The sequence below is a fragment of the Aulonocara sp. 'chitande type north' Nkhata Bay genome, linkage group LG14 (assembly GCF_057382095.1).
Source record: "Aulonocara sp. 'chitande type north' Nkhata Bay isolate Kocher_YH1m ecotype deep benthic linkage group LG14, A_spYH_male_GT1.1, whole genome shotgun sequence".
Classification (NCBI taxonomy): domain Eukaryota; kingdom Metazoa; phylum Chordata; class Actinopteri; order Cichliformes; family Cichlidae; genus Aulonocara; species Aulonocara sp. 'chitande type north' Nkhata Bay.
The window spans coordinates 33,040,270-33,063,243 of record NC_141357.1 but is presented as its reverse complement, the minus strand read 5'-3'; the positions used below and the strand labels follow the sequence as shown (position 1 = coordinate 33,063,243).

General features: G+C 39.4%; 1 protein-coding gene across 4 annotated transcripts in view; it reads right to left on the bottom strand.

Annotated features, from left to right (window-relative positions):
* The window catches only part of tenm4 (teneurin transmembrane protein 4), a 146,076-nt gene that overhangs the window by 12,201 nt on the left and 110,901 nt on the right, over positions 1–22,974 (bottom strand). For 3 of the 4 annotated variants that reach the window (XM_086262155.1, XM_086262156.1, XM_086262157.1), the window contains 7 exons: positions 20,487–20,736; positions 20,053–20,073; positions 16,354–16,586; positions 15,463–15,617; positions 9,878–10,755; positions 5,402–5,574; positions 2,347–2,582 (listed from right to left, as the gene is read on the bottom strand). In XM_086262155.1, the coding sequence (XP_086118281.1) occupies positions 2,347–2,582; positions 5,402–5,574; positions 9,878–10,755; positions 15,463–15,617; positions 16,354–16,586; positions 20,053–20,073; positions 20,487–20,736 (1,946 nt within the window). The remainder of the gene's footprint in view (positions 1–2,346; positions 2,583–5,401; positions 5,575–9,877; positions 10,756–15,462; positions 15,618–16,353; positions 16,587–20,052; positions 20,074–20,486; positions 20,737–22,974) is intronic. The other variant, XM_086262158.1, reaches the window with a different exon arrangement.

Below are 22,974 nucleotides of genomic sequence, written 5' to 3'. Positions count from 1 at the left end.
GACCTGAGACAGAAGGAGTGAACGTACATTGGATCTGGAAATAAGAACGTGTTCTTTTGTCTCCTTCGCCTTCAAACACTGTCATAACAAGTGTCACACTTCATTGAAATGGCTACACCTTTTAGTTATTTTTTTTAAAGAATACTAGTAAAGATCCCCGCTGCTCTTGTTAAATCTCTGCAGGCAGCAGAGAGCTGATGTCTTTCACAAAAAGTTCCCAGTGCTAGAATAAGGTTTGCCAAAGTCGCATGGCATAGAAGGAAAAAGTGTCCCATAACAGTGATTCCAAGTTCCCATGAGAATGGAAACCCACTCAAGGGGAGTTATTTCAAATAGAACATCACCTCTAAAATGAATTTCTCACAGAAAGTAAAAGAGTAGAAGCAAAAAAGAGACTTTTACATTACACTCAAGATCATAACAATGATGTCTCAACCAATATCAAATACTATCTGTAAGTGTCCCTGTAAATATGTAAATGTCTATTCTCAGGTTTTATGACTACTCCAATTAATTTTTCTTTAATAGCAACAGTTCTATTTATTGTCATGCTGCAATCAAAGATAATCCATTCCATGTTTTTGGTTTCTTTTTTGTGTATCTCCTTTGAACAAACAGCCAAACATTAGAAGCATCTTGTCATTGCTATCAATACTACATTCAAAAGGATGAAGATTCTTGCAAGAGTGGAGTGGCTCAAGAGTTCTTCATTAGTGTACATTAACGAAAAGCCTCAGGACATGAAAGGCACAGCACAACAAAAACGCGTACGTGTTGTATCAAAGGAACAAATACAGTCAAGCAAAGTGGGGGAAAAAGACATCAGAAATATAAACACTCTCCCTTTTCTCCACCAAAAAAAAAAGCTGTGAAGTCAGAGCCACATAGTTGTTTCTTCTACTCCTGTTCCCATGGATCTGTACTGTATTCAAGATCCTCCCCTCCCTCCAGCCGCGCACTGCCACACACTCACCCAGCCACCCACGTAATATCACTTGACATGTCACTCAAGGTCGCCCAATGATTCCAGCTCTGTTCATCCCTTCTGTTCGTGCCATTAGGCTGCTCCCATTTCCTATCTCACCCCTGGGGCCATTGTCTGTAACATACATTAGTAGCTTTCACTTCCAAAGGGACGACAAGGCCATTACATGAACAGCCAATGACAGACAAAGTGGCACCTTCCCATTAGCTGTGTTGCCTCACAGACAATGTGGAAGACAACTTAACCAAAGTAGCCATTTGCCTTACAAAGCCAAGGCAAAACAATAAAGGCCACCAGATGCAATTTAAATCAGTGTTGTGCGGGTTAATGCCTAAATCCTACATACATTATGGACAAGCACTTTGAATTTGTTGCATTATGAGAGGAGACCTGTTGATATGCAATATACAAGTAACTCTTAATTTTGATTTTAACGAGAAAGTATTTTATATGTTACAGGCTATTAATCAATCCATTTTTTTCCATTTATGTAATTTAGCATCGCTTGGAGCGTATTCCAGGTGTCATGGGGCAAAAGCCAAAGTATATTGTGGACGAACAGCCAATTTATCACAGACCTAAAGCAAAGCGAGAGAGACAGAACAATTTAGAATAGCTGATTCATCAAACACGCATGTCTTTGGACTGTGGGAAGTACAGAGAAAGAAGCCATGCAGGTAAAGGGACAACATGTAAATTCGAAACAGAAAGGCCAGCCAGTGGATTCAAACCCAGGACTTTGTCGTTGTGACCACTGTACTGCTCTGTTAGGATCTATACACAGACTGAAATCACTTTATTTAATCTACTTATGTCAAATTCAGATCAAAATTAGCCTACAAAAAATGTACCAGATTGTGTGTGTGGGTGGGCTTCTACAGCTATGGGTGAGAAGATACCATATGTTCCAGAAAGTCAAATCTGAGTAATACATCCATGAGTATGATGGCCTATGATTAACTGATTTATAGCTGTGAGACAGAGCTCAAAACAGAGCTTTATTAATTATTTACTATAATAATTTGACATGTCATTGTATTGTCATGCGGCCAACTTAACTTATGCACAACAAACAACTGAGCTTTTGAGTCGCAGCTTCTATAGGAAAAAAAAAATAGAGTTCACAATGAACCTGACACCATTAGATCTGCAGCTACACTTTTATTTCTTGTGAATTTGGATTTTTTTCTGGAGTTTGTGGTTTTTCGGCATAAATACTGCCCTATTTGAAGTAGTAGAATAACTACATGGACTGTAGCTGATGATTTGAGAAAATATGAAATAAGACACTAGACATTTAGCCTATGATGAAAAACCTTGCATAAAACCATGAGTGTCTCTTAGCAAGACAGCATGCTTACCCTTAATCTGCGTCCATACACAGTAACTTGGCCACGTGCCTGCTCCTTTCTCTGTCTCCACTCCACCAGGTTAAGGCCGTTGTCGATAGCCAGGGTTACGTTCCTCTTGCTGACTGTGGGGTTGACCGTACCAGCCAGCAGGTGGGGTTCAGTATACAGCGACACCTCCATACCATTGGCCAAAACTAGACGCAGCGAACCGTCCAAACCAATGAAGTAGCTGTTCCGAACTTGATCTAAGGACGGAGAGATGGGATGGAGAAAAACGAGTATGATTAGAAGGCAAGCAACAATCATAGCTTCTTGTAACTAAAGCAAGAGGACTAAATCTAATATCCATGTCAGTGAGGCGCAAACATAATGACCTGAAATGGCTGCTCAGCAAAAAGAAATCCTTTAGCAGCAGTATTTAACAGAACCACTGCAATAACGCAGTGGGTCTCTGACAACAAAGATCAATAGTGAGAGGTTTCACAGTGCCAGTAAAGCAAAGTTTTACAGCTGTTGCAGCAGCCTGGAGGATATGGAGGAATGAAAACTATCAAAAGCTGCTGGCTTGCCTGTGGCCACAGAGAAGGCAGGGTGAGATACGCACACGCACGCATGTGCACACACACTTACACACACTCACCCACAAGGGATAGATCTGAGCCTGTCTGTTACTGTCCCTAGGTGACGGCAGCCTGTGTTCCAGCTCCAGACCAATGACTAATGTTTCCACTGAGCATCTCATATACATTCAGAGAATGTGTCCTTCTTACCTCCTGTCAGTAGACTGACAGGGACCAGGATGAATGTGATTCTCAATATGAACAATAGAAAAATAATGGTTTGTCAGCCAGCACATTAGTTACTTGACTTCATTTAACAGAAAAAACGAACTCATACGCTGCAATTTCCTTGCGTTCATGTGTCATGTTCAAGTGGCTGTGACAGTTTCTTTGCTGTGGACGCAGAACAACAATAAACACAACGTGTGGGGAAAGGCTTTTTTAAAAAAAAAAAAATCTTTTTCTTTTTCACAAAGCACCAGAGGATGTGTTGTGCTGTTGCGACAAGAGAAACAGATAGAGGCATGACTGACCTTGTACTGGCCCTTGCCTCTTTACATCATATGGACACTTTAGGGGTTGACCAAAGACTACTGGGGCAGACCCTACCTAAAAGAGGCCTCAGAGACCAACAAAGCTCAAAATGCTGCAAAAGTAGTACACACACTCAGTTCAGCAATAGAAGGGGGAAAAATACTGGCTGTCATGAAATATAGCAAACCATAACAATGTGGTTTGCTATAATTTCCTAATAGCTCACAGTGGCTTATATGTAAAACAGACTTGCATTTTTCTTCTATAAACAGCATTCTATGTGCAGTATCTTTAAGCTTTAAAAGCAAATAATTGCAACTTTTTATTATTTGGATATATTTTATTATCTTGTAATACACCTGATTATTTTTCTAGCTATAAAGCTTCTGCCCTTAATCCCTTAAATCTTAAAAGTTATCTGTTTCACAAAACTGTGATGATAGCTTGCTGAGAAGAGGGGACAAAAACAGCCAAATGAGCAGGAAAGAAACTCGAAGGCAGCACAGTCATATGCTATGTGATCACCCAGCTAACAAAGCAGACAATAGTGAATTAATTAACAGCAGATTTCCTGGCGCCACTTTCCTCACAGGCAGATGCCTAAGACAAGGTCACAACATGGAGGTGGCCACTCCGTTAAACAAAAGTGAGAAACCAGAGAGTGTCATCTCCCGTTTCAGACACAGCTTTGCGGTCAGTAGTCTAAGAAGGGATATGCTCAGAAACAGAAAGTAGAAGGGTGTATGCGTAACCCATCTTTAAAAAATTGAAAGTTGCTCCAGATTTAGTGAAGATAATATCAGATAGATATCAGACAGATACCAAAAACACCTAGAGGTGTTCAAAAACAGCCTTATCTCCTCATGAATCTTTCTCAGCATTGTATGGACCACCGGCACTGTGTTTTATCGTTTATTTTTTTTGACAGAAAAATCAATATTTGTTTCATTTCTGTGAAATGCAAGCTGCACTACACATGTTATTAAAAACAGAGAAGCACCTCTGTGAGTGATATTAACACAGCTAAGTCTGAGACGGGATGTCTTCAAACCCACAGATAAGATTTAAAATCTGATCATGTCTGGAGCAATCCAGACAGTGTTGCTTTTAATTCACATCTGTATCCGAGACACCTGCCTCGGCCTTATTGTCGAAAGATAAAGGCAAATGTGATTTGCACTGCCCAAATCAAAAAGAAAATACATTTAACAAAGTCAAAAGCTATGCAACTCTACAGAAAGTCATGTTTCAATTTTAAATTCAAAAGTAATTTACTGGCATGAAAGGAACACAGCACAAAATCAATACATATATTAAATCAATTAACGCAATGCAACATGCTTACTAAATATTTATATTATATGCACATATGTCTGTGTATGTCCAGATCACTGGACTATTTATTTATTAAACACTATTTATATATAACCCCCCTTTTTTTCCTTTTAAACTCTCATTCGGCTACAGAGTGGCAACCCAAAATATTCAGTGAGGCTGAGCCAGAAAGTGCCTGGCAGCTTCCAGGCAGCTTGAGCTCAAAGAAGGTCTTATCCGTGACAGTCCACAGAGACCTCTAAAATGCTCTTTGTCTAGTCCCTTAGCTTGCACCAGTTTCCCTTAGGGCTTCTGAGCGACTGCCCTCTACAATACATCCCTTTTTAAATCAGGAGAATGCAACACCTTCAAAAAAATAAGGTAAGTAATAAAATCTGTTTACAATCTCAAGTGCTATATGTACAGATAAGGGGGATACACTGTTGATTAATCAAATACTAGAACATAAGGTAATGGAAGTCAGAATATATGTAGATGAGAAAGAGTTTCTTAAAAATACTAACAGTACCTAGTCCCAGCTGTATAAATTAATATCAGGGACATAAGCAAAGTTAAAGCTTTTGGGACTTCACCTCGCAGAACAAACCCTAAAAAAAGAAACCGCTCTACTTACGGCCACCGTAAAAGAGACTCACCTTGCATAAGTGTGTAGAAGGTGCCAGAAGCTGACAGGTTAGTGGTGACGGTGATATCTTCTTTGTTGGAGCCCTCTGTCTGGATACGGACCGAGCTGTCTGCGTCTGTACGGTAGCTGCTCACTCGGCCCGTGGGGTAGGTGATGTTAGTCAGACGCCCATAGCTGTCATACCTACAAAGAAATATGTTGATGTGAACCAAAGAAGGCAAAGAGGACCATGCCATCTGAAAACACAGATAAACAAGCACTATGCCTGAAACACAAACAATGCTGTGGTATTAAAAATTTACTAAGCCTTGTTGAGGTTTGTTAAATCATAAGGAAGCAATCATGATCATCAATGCAAGTCAGGTATGCATAAATGATTGTAGGTACATAAATGTGACTAATGAGTTGCTGTGTCATTCCAGATAAGCAGTGATTATGAGTTGTTCTCTGTAAGTGTTCTAGCATAAACTCTGCTAATGGTAATTATAGGTAGGGATTGGAAACTTTCCGCAGAGTCCGATATTTCCTCCGTGTTGTCACAAATTGAAGCAATGTGTCAACACAGGCAGTAAACACAGCAGCAAATCCATCAGTGCTGGCAACCTGAGGTAATACATGGGATTTCAGAGCTATCATCTTTAATCATCGAAGCACAATCAGCATAGCTTTTGAAAAATATCTCCTGCAATTTTCTATTCACAAACAAGGAGTGGGTGCACCAACAAACTAAGCAGCTTTGTCCTTTTCTAGCCCTTTCAACAAAATGTGAACGGGGCGTTAATATCAATACTTCTCACTGCAACTTAAAAACAAGTATTCATTTTAATTCTATTCTAGCATCATATCACAACAGTAGTTAGCTCAAGGCAATTTGTATAGCAAGGAAAAAACCCTACAATAATACGGAGAAAACCCCAACAATCAAATAAGCCCCTTTGAGCGAGCACTTAGCGACAGTGGGAAGGAAAAATATACTATAAATATGCAATAGATTTAAAAAAAATGATTAAGATGAGAAAGCAAACACCTTTTTTACATTTGGAAAACTGCTTATTAGCTTAAAAGATTAGCGATATTGCCTAATCTCATTATACAGCCTATGAAATAGGGGCGCTGAGGTGTGAATCCTTAGAGAGATGCAGCATCTTCCTAGCTTATAGATCAGTCAGTTCATCACATACAGGAACATGAGTGGCCAGATTGTTTCATTTTGCTCAGAGAGCACATCAGCATAGAACAATTTTAAATCTTTCAGATTTTCAGTGTTCCAGAATTGAAGCGAGTGAACGGTACATTACTTAGAAAGAAGACTTTTATCTGCACATTGAATACAGATTGGAAAGCCTCTTCGATGTTGCTGCCTGCCATAATAAAGCCTCTAATAAATGAGATGGCGGGTGCTGGTTTACAGATATTTCCTCAGCGCTGCCATCTCAAATATCCAATATGGAAAGGAAGAGTGGGAGAGGAATCATCTCCCAGAGATAAATGCTATCTGATCTCAACTGTACTAGGGACTGGGATTCATAGATACATTTCAAGCCAAGTCTTCCACTTCAGGAAATACTAAATAGCAGAGTAATTTATATCTAAGCCTTTGATTTCTTTTGATACTGCTCATATACTATCAGCAAGAAATTCTCCTTGTGTCCATCATGCAATCAAAAGTTTTTGCAGTGAAAGCACTGCAAGTTATCTGCACCATACTACTTTTAATGGTTCCATTTATTTGACCAAGCGTTCCTGTTTGCCTTCACCTCTGCACAAAAGACTCAGTCCACAAGACAGAAATCTCATTCAAGAGCAACACTACAAGCCCCAGCTTGATCACTGACCCAAACTCTCTATGTCTCAATTAGGGCCTTAAGCTAGTTCCATTCCTTGAGCTCCACCGCTGAGCTCTAATGGTTTTGGCCTGCTTCAGCTCAGCTGCCTATTACTTTGCTTTCTTTCGACAAGAGGGGCACACAGGGGCAGGGTGCTCAGCAGAAGGACAGGAGCAGTTTCCCTCTGGTTGGCCACAAGTCTATTCGGATCGCATCACCTCTGTGTCACATGCTAGCTCTATGACCTTTCACGCTGGGCCCCAACAATAGGCTGAACACTTCATATCGGCATCACCCCCAGCATACCTAACTTCCGCTCATATTTTCAATTTGTCTTGCTGCCTGAGAATTTCTGAGCATGTGTGACTGATAACTTACAGATATAACTAAAGAACATTTGTTAAAACCCAGTGGGTAAGGCACATTTTTTTTCTTCTACCGTCTTAAATAAACGATAAAAGAATATTTAGGTGTTTTATAATTCATCATGATTTGGAACAACCCTTAAGCAGAAGCACTTATCATTACAACATAAATTTAAGGCCTGCGGACCGTTTGTGTGTGCAGTAACTGTTGTACAAATGTGGTTTCCAGGGGTTACAACAGAAAGACAGTGTGGCAGATGTCTTTTGTTCTCTAGTCAATCTATTGGGTTTTTTTTTCTTCGTTCATTCAAATTAATTTTGATCCACGAAGCATGGAATGTAAGTACACATTAATTAATATGGGTGAAATGATTAGCAGTGAACTTTGGTGGGCAGAGATAAATAGAGGTTCTGATGGTAGCAAATTACAGTTTTGACCCTCAGGTGATGAAATGACCTTTAAAGCTAATTATTCAAGAAAAACAAAACCCTGTTTATTGGGTGTAAAAAAAGCATGGATCAAATGATTTGATTGTAGGTAAATACAAAGCTTCATTGCTTAATTTGAAAGGGAAAGACAGGAAATGAAATAATACATGGACTTCATTTTATTCCAAGTATTTTGACATGTATAACAATTTTGTTTTACTCTACCAACATCACAAAGTGTCTTATGAAGGCGGTGGGCCACCATGTGCTGCCAGAAGCTGTAAAATGTGTTCAACTAGGCTGCGATCGGGTGATTGCAAATGCCATATGATTATTATATGAATCATAAAATGGTCTTGCTGCTCAAACCCCTCAGTAGCCTCACATGCCTTATGGAGTGGAGCACTGTCATCCTATCACAGATCATTGTCATCATCATAAGACAAAGGTAACCACTCAGAATATCTTCTGCCTGTAGAAAATAATATATTATTATTTACCGCAGTAAAATAACAATGTGGTGCATGAGCGATAGGTTTTATCACCTAAATCAGCGGTCCCCAATCTTTTTTGGACCACGTACTGGTTTAATGTCAGACAATATTTTCACGGACCAGCCTTTAAGGTGTCGCGGATAAACACAACAAAATAAAATGCTACGACTAAGACAAAACTGTGGTATTTTGTAAATATAATAATTAACGTGAATCCACTGTGTAATTGTGTAACTTTATTAGCCGCGTCCTCCTGAAATACGCCAACAACATTGAGAGAAACATCCTCCTCTCTGCCCCTTAATGCTCTCTGGTCGCTATGGTAACGCGTAAACATTTCTTTCAAAATAAGACACGCATGCTAGAACCTAAAAAATAAAAGAAGCCATTTTACAGAACGTCATAGAGAAATCATTCAGAATTCCAAACACCCACTAAATTTGTCTGAGCCTCAGGGAATTCAGTCTACCTCGAGAAACGCCTATGCATGGCTGCATTAGTGCTGTTTTCACTGCACCTTTCCACTTTTTTTTTTTTCAGTGTAACCATCAGATGACAACCAAATCAAACACAGGTGATAAATGTCTGCTCATATTAAACAGAGCGTCTGATTATGTGTCAGAGTTATATTCCTCCAGCGAGGTGTAACAGATGTCTGACCAGCCAATCTGCTTAATCACACTTTTTGGAATGACATCCAGTTAGCATAGTATCCCCTGGTACATTAAGCTAAGGGACAGATTGCTTCATGCAAGTCACAAGAACATGAAATCCTAAACTGTGGGAGTGTTTTCCGTCGTTTCCTCACAAGGTATGCTTTGCCTGATTTAATTAAAATCTTTGGCTATTCAACTATGCTTATATTTCTGGGGTGCATCCCAGTCATGTGAATATACATTTTGTACTACTCAATAGATACACGCTGTTCCTGTACCCAACAACTCCAAACAAGTGATGATCTCCAGTCTGCAAGCAAGGGCACAGATGAGTAACATATCATCCAGTAATCCTATTTGGTATGATAACAGCAAATAGGATTACACCCATCCTTCCGCAGGTCTTGTATTCTGAGTGACATAGACATCCAGCCATAAGAAGTGAACTCATATGCCAAAATACTAAACTCACATGCCAAGGAGCTCTTTGACTGCAAACATTAATTCACTAAAGCATTCAGTGATATAATGAATTCAGTGCTCTTAGTTCAGATACTCCAGGAAAAAAAACCTAAACAAAACTGTCCAATCTGCATATCTGAATTAACAGATTAAACAGATCTTTAAGCTTCTTTGCTTTGATGCAGTTATCAGCTCAAATTGGATCCAGACTTTTAGGTAAAATGATTAGAAAGGTGTTTCTTCATATTACTTACTCAAAGAATGTTGTCCATCCATTTTCATTTGTCTTAGTTGCTAACAGTCCCGAGCTTCCATGGTACGTCATTACAGCTAGCTCTTGACCCTGGGCAGCAACAGTTTTAAGGGCACTGTTAGTGCCAATGGTGAACCAGAAGGTCTGTCCATCAGGGACCATTAGCCACAGAGGCATTCCTGTTGTGTCTCTTCTGATGATCACTGTGTTTTTGTTCTTATCAGTAATGCTGCTTAGATCTCCTGATCCCGTGTATGTCAAATTGTAGAGATAGTCTCCTGTAGTTAGACTTTGGGTAAAAATGTGGCTGCCATTGGAGTCAAACAGATAGAGTTCATCATTAATGGGAGAGGACACCTCATACATACTGAGGGGATTCAGAAAAGGCTTGTTCTTGCGCACATAGCGTATACGGATGTTGCCCAGATCTGCAATGTAAAGATCTCCATCTGGACATACTGCCAGGGAAGATGGTGCATTCAGTTTAGCATCTTTGGCATAGCCTTCATCTCCAGAGTAACAATCGCAGTTGGCATCGTTCTTGCAGTCACAGCCACTTGGTGCCCCTGCAACCAAGGAGATCTCTCCATTTGTGGACACCTGTCTGACTCGGTTTATTTTCTTTTCATCTGACTCAGCAATGTACAAAACACCATTGTGAGACACAGCTAGGGCATTAGCTGACTCGAGGGTGGCATGGATGGCAACTTTGCTCAAGAGGAAATGGTCAATCCCAGGCACTTGACAGTGCATAGGACGGCCTGCTACAATACGGACTTGGTGGTTTTCAGAGATCTGGAGTACTACATTATTGTCCAGAACATATAGAGAGTTGTCCATTGGATTCACTGCCAAGTCTGTAGGCCACTCAAGGCGCACCTGCGAGGAAAAAGACACACAAAAATATAATCCTTAGGTACCAAAGAAATATACCATACTTTTATTGATCTACAGTTTTCGATTTCTATGTGGAAAAGAGCCTGAAAGGAAAACAGCGTGATTATTTTTATAGCTTAAGCTGTAAGTAAAAACATTTTTAAACGATTTATTATCTGATGAGGAGGAAAATAGCTGATGTACTTTTAAAAGGTGATACACAAAAACATGATTGTAAGATTGCAGATGATAACAACAGTGGTGAAGAAGGGCAGTGTGAGAAGAAATCATACAAATGATAAGATTAACTGAAAAGAGCACACTGGGATGGTTCATGAGAACTGTGAACACTTAAGGACAAGGCTTCTGCATCCTTCACCCAAGTCGCTGTTTTTCCTTGCTTTGGGTTATTAATTTTGTAATGACAAGAGATTGCATGAGTCCTTGAAAAGAAACTGGAGCACACTTATCAAATGAAAGCCTACTCTGTCTCTGGCCTCCTAAATTATGACTTATTGTTCTGCTAACAATGCATCAGGCTTTTAACAAATTGGAATGATTGGCTTCATCCAATTTACTGGTCTCCCTCTCACTTATGATCCCAGTGGGATCTCTTAGAAACATAATATGAAGTGCAATATTTCAATAGAAGCCTTGGAGTTCCAACAAAGGAAACTGATTAAAACCTGGACCAAAATGCAAAGACAGACTCAGATTTAAGGTAAGATTTTACACAAAGGACCCTTTCTTTTGTTTGGTCACTTAGAGACAACTAGAAAGTAGAAACAGGAGGAAAGTTATCAAGGCTTAATAATTAGCAATAAAGAGCTAGAAATTGCATATATTTTTATTTCTGCAATATACTACTGATAAAACACCCAAGCATACAGCACTTAGGCATGAGCTAAAATGGCTGACTACCATATTAATATATTATTAAGTCAAGTAAGTAGACAGCTGAAAGACACAATGAAACATTTTGACTGTATTATGCACAGACACTATGCACCTTGGCCATGTAGTAGGCTTTCTCCAACTGTCTGGGATTAAACAGCACATTGGACAAATACATTGCAATAAAAAAAAGCAGGTTTCTTAAAATTTCTAGGAATATAAAAACAGTTAGCCCTATAATTCCCTTTTTCTTTTAAAATGTGGATTGCACAGAACAAAATGCACAAAATAAAATTCAGACAGCTTTTAGACATTAGCTATATTGTGCCTTTTCCTTCCTTGTTATCTCCACATATCCCTAATGTTCTAATTTAAAAGTTAACATTGAAACAGTGACATTCTGTGGCAATAATGATCTGAATAATTCTAAACTTTTTGCTCTGTTCATATTCTTGAACTCACGTCCTTTTAAAAGTGGGGCACCCGCCCACCTGTAATTGAAAAACAGATTTGAGCATTACACACCTCACATCCTATAAACCTCCTATCATCTGCCACATAATGGAAGAGGTTTATATAACAGGATGTATCCTTTGGCTACATACGACAAACAGGAGACTAGTGGATACATGTCATCTCTCAGTAAGCAGAAAATGCATTTACTTGGATAATGAAGGGTAGACTTTCAATTTCTTAAAACCTATTTCTTGTCAACACTGCTGGTTAAATATTTCATGAGCCAAGTGTGGAGTGGCTCCTGGGAGCTGCCTGTAAGGAGGTTTTCACGCCACTCTGACTGATGAGGGGATATTTCCCGAGCTGCTGTCCCATATGCTGTAACCAGATCATACCCTCCCTTTTATACAGTGGGAATGCTGTCAGAAGCGCCTGCTAGACAAAGCCGCTAACAGGAAGAAAACCAAAACATGCTCAACAGCTGAGAAAGCGAGCCGTAGATTTGTACACAACATCAAACTATTTTAAATGAAATGGAAATTGTATTAAGAATTATAATGACATGTTCCATTAGTAATCGCTGCACTCTTTGCTAGTAACAGCATGATGCTTGCCTCAAGAAGAGTAATATGTCATTATTTGAAGTCCCTCTCAGATTTGAATTGAATGTCACAGTCATACTCTAGATAAAGCTTTCTGAAGCTGCTAACACCCCTGAAATATGTTTGAGTGATCTTGTTTTAAGACATGATTTTCCTGCATTTAAGCTCAGCGGGGAATGCAGCGAAATTTTCCAAGACTTTAAAGAAGAAAAATGGAAGGAAAATGGAAGATACTTCTAAGACAGGAACGACCCAAGGCCTTGGTAGAAAGAAAGAAAAAAACATATATGAGGTCAAAATATTGTCATTTTGCTTGATAATCAAAAGTTAAACGAAAGGTTACAGAGGTATACACTGAATTAAGAGAGAATTTAGCTGTAGCTTGCTCACTACACAGATAGCAAAGTAAGATAACAACGACCTCATCAGAGGAGAGAAAGAAATCTAATGTTATTTCTTGCCTTGGTGTGCCAGGTGTGGTAAAGCAAAAGTAATGACCACTGTGATGAGCCTTCTCCAGAGAAAGTCAGGTTCTAAGTGAGGGGTTGGGGAGTGTTTGAAGAAGGAAGCTCTGGATTAATTTTTAATGGATGCTTTTTACTGTCTGAGTGTCTCTGGCAATGCTTGTGTGATTTGTCATCATTGTAGAACTGCAGTCAGTCTGCCTGTGTCCTCGTATTTGTGGAACTGGGATGCTGAGCATCCATAGGCACTTGTGTGTGCGACAAGGTAAAGGAGCAGCAAGCGGAGGTCAGGAGGGGGATGAAGTTCCCCCTAGGGCTGCAAATGGGCAGCTAGAGCCTTTGCTTCCTCCACTGAATACATCATTCACACACAGAAAACTCCCCACAGAAAGCAGAAGACCTGTATCCTGCATCCATACTCAACAAAATACACAAAGAGGAAAGAAACAAATGATTGCATGCATACTGAGCTGGGCTTGGACCTCAATCAAGTTCAATAACCAAGCCTCAAAATGCTCAATTCATGGAAGTAAAACTGAAACAGTTATGAATCATGTAGATGGCATATACAAATTAAAAAGATACATTTTGTAGGGGATTTTATTTACTACTGGGTAGGACTGTCAAGGAGGCAAAAACAGCTATGTATGCTAAAAGTCTGCCTTGTCACCTCCAAATGGGAAGTCAGTGAGCCACAGAGTGACCTCAGTGCAGTGTCCTTGCCTGGGGGATGTGTTCTGCGTAGTGTGTGTGTGTGTGTATGTATGTATACATGTGTTCATGTGCGTCAGAGTGAAGATCTGTGCATGAAGTCAAAACCACTGAGGTTAAAGGTCATTCTTATCATTCCCCTAAAGCTGTAGGTCACTGGCACTCTGCATTTAGGAAATCGGCGCTACAAAAACCACAATGCTACTGTTTTCAGCATGGTCCTGTACTCCTTTAAAATGCTTAGTGCAGATACTTTGGAAGGCCCAAGCCTGGACTGAGCCCAATTAACTGCTCATTTTCAGTTTTTATTTGTATCTGCTTTTTAACTGTGAGGTGATTTTAGCTTTCACCAGGCTTGCACGGCTTTGATTGTGTGTTGCTTTCTCAAGTTCATAATCCTACAGCACCAGTGAAAACTATGCAATTGAATCTTAACAGATAATCCTTTGGTTAATAGAATTGACCTCTCAGGTCAGAAAGGCAAGTTTTGTAGAAAAAAAAATAGGTGCAGTAAAAGTTTTCAGTGTGTTTCCCTGAAACTGTCTCTTGATTAACTACAAAGTCTACAATGTTTTCTTGTCCTATTTATGTTAGATTTGTATTGTTGATTGTCATTTATGCTTAGAAATATTTACTTATATATGCTTAGAGTTTTGTAATTAGTTGCAGATTGGTAGAGGTTTTGATCCTTGATAGTCTGCAAACTTTGTGTGTATTAGACAGCACTTTGGGAGCATGAGAGGTCATACCGTGTCTTATTGTTTTATGGTAGGATTAACGTAGTTGCGTCTGTTCTAGTCTAAGTGCTCTTTGTTTAGATGAACTGCAGGACTTCCTCACCGTGTTATCTAGGATGAACCATCTAGGGTGAGGGGGAGGCTACCCTCTTCCTGACCAAGGATGTTTAACCCTTTGATCAGCAACACACACACACACACACACACACACACACACACACACACACACACACACACACACACACACAGGCAAGGTACTCTTTGTTTGTATGTAGACGTCGTATGTTAATGAACCTATGCATATTCATGTAACCTCAATAAAAGGGCAGTGTTACAGGAGGACGGACGAGACCAACTGGAGTCAAGCGGTTGTCTGGTTCTCTCCCGTGCACGAGTAACATGAAGAAGTTTGCCTACTTGCGTCTTGCTTGCAGTGTAATTATATTGTCTTAACGTTCCAGCGAATAGGTTTATGCTACAAACCTAACAATTTACATATTTTTTTCATCCTGCTGCAAAATGAATTTCCTCCTGTGGGTCAAAAAATATCTAAACTGACCTGAAGTATTTTATCATTTACGATGAATCATAGGACCAAAAATTTGCTGAAATAAACTGCACACAGGAAAAAAAGAAAATATTGAATCTTTTAGAAAGTCTTGTGGCTATATACCATATCTAAACCAAGGCCTACAGTACTAGATGCAGGCTTGGAGAATCAAGCTGCAGAAATACCAGCTGATGTGGAGGTGTAAGCACCCTGAAAACAAGGGTCATTCAAGGAGACAGATGTAGGTTGAGAGAGAGGAAAGCACAGGTCAGTGCACAGTTCCAGAGAGGTCATACCTGAGAGATGTCCATCACAGCATCACAGCTGAGAGGTCGGGCAGAGGTCAGGTCATTGAATCCCAGAAGGGTGGAGATGATACCATTCTGATCAATCCTGCGAATCATGGTCCCATCCACAAAGAAGATTACGCCGTACTTATCCACGGTAATGCCTGCAGATAAAGTCACACAATGAGAAGAAGAGGGAAATATCCTTAAATTATTCTGTTTATCTGTTACTTAATGTGAGCACAGAGCCCCACCAAATCACAATTAAGGACAGTTCACTGCAATAAAATGAAAGACTAATCATGACAATGAAAATTAATGGTAGGATTGATTTTTTTTAATCAATAAAGAAGAACAATAGAAGCATCAAAATAGATGAGGAGTATTGTAAGTATTGATTCAATTATGGGGAAAACTTCATCAATGTCTTTCTCTCTTGCTATCAGCCTCAAACAACAATGAAGCTTAGTAAGCCTAGCAAGTCTCTGTATTTTTCTACTTCTCTGAAGTCTGACAAATATCATTGAAAGAAATATGGACCTCATATTTTCAGTAATTACAGCAAACCGCTCTCTTTTTCAATGCAAAGCACGGCTATAGATATGCACATTTCACAGGGGCTCTTTCAGCAAATATGACTCATAATGGCATCACAGTAGAGGACAAAGAATAAGCATGTGATTGAATGACTAATGCTTCATGCCCATATGGAAGCAACACAAAAAAGATCCCGGAAACTCACAGAAAGACATGCTGTTAAAAATAACTAGCTAGTTAGCTGCACATTTGGGGTTACAGCTGAAGGCAAAAGCTTACTTCAGAAAAGGTTAGAAAAAAAAACAAAAACAAACTGACAACTGACTTGAAACTATATCAATTTTAATAACATCTATGCAATACCTCTGGGGTTAGTAAGGGTGGCCTCAACAGCCTTTCCTCCATCCCCGCAGCGTGCGTCATCATATGGGAGACACTGGTCACCAGTGCCTGCCACCAGCTCCAGATTCTTGGCCACATCTTTCACAACATTCAGCGATTTAACCTTGAACACTTTCCTGCTGCTGGTGTCTGAAAGGTACACGGCATTGTTCACTGGACTGGTGGCCAGGTAGTACTTATGTGCAGGGCTGTTGCTGATAGGAGGGAAAAGAGAGGAAGAGGCTCAAGTCAATAAAGCTGGAAGGGCTACAGCTCTTTCAATAAGAAACACTGTGTAATACAATTAAAATGGATTCAAAAGCCATTTAGAGAGTCAATTGGGCACAATTACAGTTTATACCCAGGACAAAGAAAACAGAATGAGATTAAACATGCTAAAATAAAAATGAGATTAAACATGACATAATAATGCGGCTTAGGACTCATGCAGTCAGCTTAGTAAGAAAAGCGTGTTTTGAAAAGGGAGTGAAATTACCAGTGTATCTACATCTATATGTCTGTGTCGACCTTTAAATACAGTGTGTGAGTGTGTGTGTAATAGTGCACATATTATTGAAGAAATAGTAATGTAGTAGAGAAATAAGGGTGGGGAGTGGTGCTAAAATTTATGACCCGAGAAATTCCTTTGATATAAGCTGAAATCGATACAAATAATTATGTTTTTTATTTTACTTTGGAACTTTTTAAAAATACAAACAAAAATGCATGACTGAACTAGGGATCCAAACACATTATGCATCCATCAGGCTGATATTCTAGCACAGAAAAATATCCTATTAAAATCCCAGCTAAGTCAACAATGCCATCCTTCACATCCATACAAACATATCCACAGGAGGTTGCCCAACCTGACAGACAAGACAATAGAACCAAATATAACCAATCCTGCTGCGGCAGGATGCATCCAACCTACTGATGTACTCCAGTCAGGATAGGTGACAGAAAACACAGATAGCTGTAGACAAATCCACAGCAGTGCAAATTAGGACGACAAAGAATAATATTTCCATTAAAATTACACTTCTGCTTACTATAAACATACGCTCACGGTGATAAATCAAAGCATGGGAGATTGGAAGCAAGACCAATTACATTTTACTATGCACATGCCAGATGCTAGAAACTTCTTAAACCGTGTTATTTTAAAGAGATTTTACAGCCTTGGCTCTGCTTCCATAAATATGATTCATTACATAAATGTTACTGAGGTTAAAGGTCTTTTCTTTTCAAGTGCTGACTGACACACTTTATTTGTTAGTTCATGTCAGAAAATGTATGAAAAAAAAATCAGACAAATCCAGAAAACTGAAAGTTAAATTAAAAGCTTACATCAAAATAAAAATAAATTATTAAAAAGTCACATTTTAACTGTCTGTTGACTAATTCTACTACTAATTTAGGAGAAAAACAAAACAAAGGAACACGTAACCAGCTTAGCAATGAGTTTGCTGCCACCTTAAAGATGACCAGATGTATAAGAGCAGGATACAGCACAGTTCTGCCAGACCTGATAAGCATTATGGAAAACCCTGTCAGCTGGACATCATTCAAAGTGGATTAAGACAGTATTTCAAATATAACCTTCAGGGTTCTTTTAGGGGTTTATGGTCAGTGTGACAGTGCCAAAGCGTACATTTTTAACACACAACGAGAAGAAAGACAAGTGGGTGTGTGGAATTGTCGTCTCCAGTACATAATTTTAGGTGACAATTGACCTTCAATGAATCAGTGATGACAGGGCTTTGCAGCAAACCTCAGGCACACATGTCACAAACTGCCCGCTGACCTAGTTGACTGATATGATGCACTTCAGTATACTCCAGGTACAATTGGCTGGCTTAGAGAAACGACTGCTGTCTGAGAGTAGGTCAATGGCAAATCTCAATGACTGGCTTTGCATTCTATCTGCCATGTGCAATCAGCTGATACCTTATCAGCTCCTAGGTGCATGTAAAACAGTGTTGGTCCCCCATAGTGTTTGAAACTATGAGGTGTTATTCTCTGACCTTGAGCTATGGCCATATACCCCATCTATATTCACTGACAACATCTAGTTTGTAGAAGATAATTGGATTTTGCAGCATGGCGTCGTGGAAATGGTTGGAGCGGATTGGGACATCCTTAGTAGGGGGTCAATGAACACTGCAGTAACATCACCCACCTCCCACTCCTATCGCTAACTCACACATGAACAGGAGGCAGCCGCCCATTTTATACAGACACATGCTGTGTTTTCCTGGGCAAATCTCCTTTTCAATATGCAAATGTGTTTGGTGTGCTGAGGGACGGGGCTCTGATGTGTCTTGTTCTAGCAAAGAAATCTATGCGATGTCTAAGTTAATGTACAGAAGCATAATAAAAGTAATATTTCTGTTATGCAGAAGACAGATACAGAAAAAAGCAAGAAAGAGAGATTCTGAGTTTTTTGTTAGTATGTTCATCCTCTTGGAAACAGAGGCCAGTGACCAGCATCACAAGGCTTTTCATCCACAAGTTGACTAACTGTTCCCCAGCTAAAGTCATGACCCTGTGATAGAAAATCAATCAATAGCCCTTTGCCTGAGACACAGTATCTAAAGACAGCACACAGAGATTTCCCTTGCCACCACCTGCCATGGAAAATAAAGTCTCTGTATCTTAAGCCAGTGATAAAATCAACACTGAGTTGCCATTTTAGCAGAATCAGCTACTGTAGCTAGGCATGCACACCAAATGAGACATTATCTTCTGTTTAATCCTGCAATCATTTGCCTGTAACATGCACTGCTGTTAACTTGTCTTTTATAATAGATGTTATATGAATAGGGATATATATGTATAGTACATATTCTCTTTACGATTATGAAATTACATTTAAGACTCTCCAACACTGTCAAAAACTGTCCCATACTGAAATGTTAATTTTTTTTTTGAGGTGCACTTTTGCCTTTATTGGTTGGTGGAGCACTGAAGATACACAGGAAAGTAGAAAAGGGGAAGGTATGTGGCAAATGGACAAGGGTCTGACTTGAACCTGGGCTTCTACACTCATATTGTTGCATGCTCACCCACCCAGCTGCCCACTTCTTTAACAACTCGAATGCTCCCAAATGATTTCATTTTAGAAGAACTAAGGAGAAAGCCTAGAAATTAAGCAAACTTAGAGTTAATAAACTGTGCTTTCATGTAAATTATCTGGTTTAATCCAAACAAATCTTTCAGAACAAATGAAAATGAACCACAGTTTGAATTGTTTCTTGAGTGAAAACATCTTTTGAATGTTTTCAGAACCAGGAAAAGGGAAAAAAGATCCAAGAAAAAATATAGGAAGAGGAAAGACCAAGATTGTAGGATATGGCCAGCATTTTCCAGGTGTTTTTGGAGAGAATGAGAGGGAGTGAGAAGATTTTCCCCGAAGATTAAAACAAATGCAGCTACAAAATGCAAACATTGTATAAAACGATAATCACTCAGCTCATTTAATTTTTACCATTCACTCTAATATTGACAGAATGGTACCTGCTGTACTTACATCAGCTGATATAGACAGCTGTTGACAGGTTTGGCAGGTGTAAAAAGACCAATATCTCGAACTTTATTAAGATAAATATATATATTTTTATTAATTTGGTGACTGGGCTGTACCCTTTTTTAAAAATGAGCAAATACTGTGTGGCTTACCTATGCCTGAAGTCTTTATTTCTGTGAAGGTTTACCAAAAGAAGCAGAAATGAGAAAGGAAGAGAAAGGAAAGAAAGTGTTAGTTGATAGTAGATGGAATTAAAAAGTAGTAGGCATTCTTAATCAAAAGGGAAGCATGAATAAACAATATTTCAATTTTATTTTTTTTTTAATCGACTCAACCTTCTCCTTGGGAGCATTAGGAAATTAATCTTTCCTTAACATTTTCTGTTAAGACCTTATTACATCCTCTACGTCCCTTATGAGATCCAAACTCCAGCTGATACAGGTGAATCAGAGAGGCAGAACCATCAATCCTTTGCCTTTAGGGCATTTCTGTCTATCTCGATCGACCTCTGTGGTTTATGACCTGTATACAAGCCCATCTGAGCTCATGGTCCTGAGCGAAAGTAAGTAGGCTACTCTTCCGTTACCTGAGCTCCAGGACGCTGGTGACATTCCCTGTGGTGAAAATCCTCCTCACATAGTTGAAGTCACCCACGTAAAGACTTCCATCTGAGCCACAAGCCAGAGCAACAGGGGCCATCAGCTTGTTTCCGTCAGCAAGGCCATTACAGCTAGGGCAGGAGATGCTGCGCCTCCGCCCATTCCCCATCACGCTGCCGATTACAGGAGGCTGCTGGGAGATGAAGACGTTCTCTCCGTTGCCCATGTGAAGAATACCTGATGAGGGTACAGAAAAGAAACAGCTTATTTAGGTTAAGGAGAACAAGGGGGGTGAGCACAAAGCAGCATGGCCAGCTGTTAGTGGAAAACATTTTACAATTTTGGTTAGAGGTTAAGTTAAACCAGCTTTTTTTCCAATTGTCATTGAAAGCAGTGTTTCCAAAAAAAAAAAACTAGGGGAGTGTATTGAAACTTTTTTTTCCAGCTATAACAAACTGCCTGATTTAATTAAATTTACATGTTTGAAAGAACCCTGAGAAATGATGTGTACAAACCAATCCCACCCGAACATGCTAGTCTGTGTCAACAGCTACAAAGCTAAAAATATATATATATATCTTGTCATTATACTTTTGATACATCTCAATTTAACTTGCATTATTTCTATACAGTGCTTAACAAATTTATTAGACCACCTTTGTACTCACCCATGAAGTAAAGTTTTATTTTAATAAAAAACATGTCAAGACACACTCCAAAACACCTCCAGTAATCTGCAGATGAACAGAGAATCTATAGAGAATAGATTTCCAATCTGGCGTTGAGCAGCACAGAAGTTCATATAAATAATTTTGAAAATTCCATGTCATAAAATTTAATTGATCAATTAAGGTCCTCGAGCGGCTTGATGTGAGTGTAATGAAGTTCAGAACAAGTGGATTAAAATGGGATTCGTACTGAATGCTTTCATATTTCTGCTTGATGGATAAGCAGTTTGCTTATGCTAACGTGATACCAATGGGAATTTGGTGAGCTGAGCCTGTTCCACTGCTCTAACTCTTTGAGTTCCTGTCTCAATAGTGGTTCAAGGTAGCTTAATGCAGATTAAAAGCTATATTGGATGAAGGATTTAAGGGAAAGTGTAAGTCAATACACAGATAAGCATTTGATGTGATTTTAAATAGGACTGTGTGTGTACCTCTATTAACTAGAGCCATGAAAATTGCACTGAGTGCCTGGGATTGCAATAAGAGGTTGTCTTGGTGGATGAAAACACGGGCACAATTTCACAGCAAAATAGGAACCAAGAAACCCTTGGCACAAGCATAATCTCTTGGAGCGAGAAAATTATCACACAGGCACAATCACGAAAAAGAAATCCAAACAAGAAAACCCAAAAGAAAACGAATATATATATTTGTTGTTGTTTTTTTTACCTGTTTTTCTATCTTCACCAGCTTTGCGGCAAACAAAATTAAATCAATAAAAATATAGCAGATGTGCAAGCATTCACATATGTACTTGCATGCACACTTTTTTTTAACATTAGTGTTGCCAATCTGCTCTTGGAAAATTGTCAAATATGTAAATGTAAAGATGTTGCTGCTGCCCAATCAATGTAATCATATTTGAAATTCAGCATCTGCATGCCTGTCTTAGTTTTGCTGCATCTGATGGTACTTAGTGACCTGAGATCTTTGAGCAGCACAACATTTGGTCTATCAGAAGAGATCAGCCAAGCATCCCCTTCCTGGGACGTGATTTAATCTTAGGGACTGCTGCTGCTGCTGGGAGTAGCAGGCTGATAGCAATTAAATTAGGGATGATTCTAAAAATGCTGGGCATGAACAAGACATGAAGGTGCCAAAAGAGGGGGTGACTGGAGGAACTGGCAGTGCTGGTGGTGAGGGCAGTTCTCGCCTTCGTCTGGACTCCACTTTCAGGCTCAGCAGGTTTAGCGTGACAGATCAAAATGCCACCTTCGTGAGCACTTTTCAAGTATGCTTCATCTCCTCTGATGAGTCCTCCCAGACACAAACAGACACTGAAGCCTAGCTAGTGACAGGTGATGCACAAAGTTATTTCTACTACTGCCTTTTAGGAGTTATTTGATGGCAATAAGAAAATTGACCTCCCTCACCTAAAAACGGATGGAGGGAATAAAAAGTGAGATCTATCAAGGGCTACATGACACTGCTGAATGGAATAAAGCCTAAAAATGCTACAGGCAGGGAGGACAGTTTTATGTTACATTAAAAGCATCGTCTAAAGCACGTGGTGGAACCAGTGGCACTTCTTCTTATCTACTCTTTTCGGCACATTCAGGATGACGCGCAAAATATAAAAAGGACAGGCAAACCTAAAATATACACTTTTGTACAAAATGTACTATTTTTAAATGGGGTCCTGATAGCAACATTTTTGCCAATGTGACCCTATGCTTTTACTACCATCACAAGACTTAGATGTCTTGTTTTGTTTTGTTTTTTAACAGCAGCTAAGTGAAAAGAACAA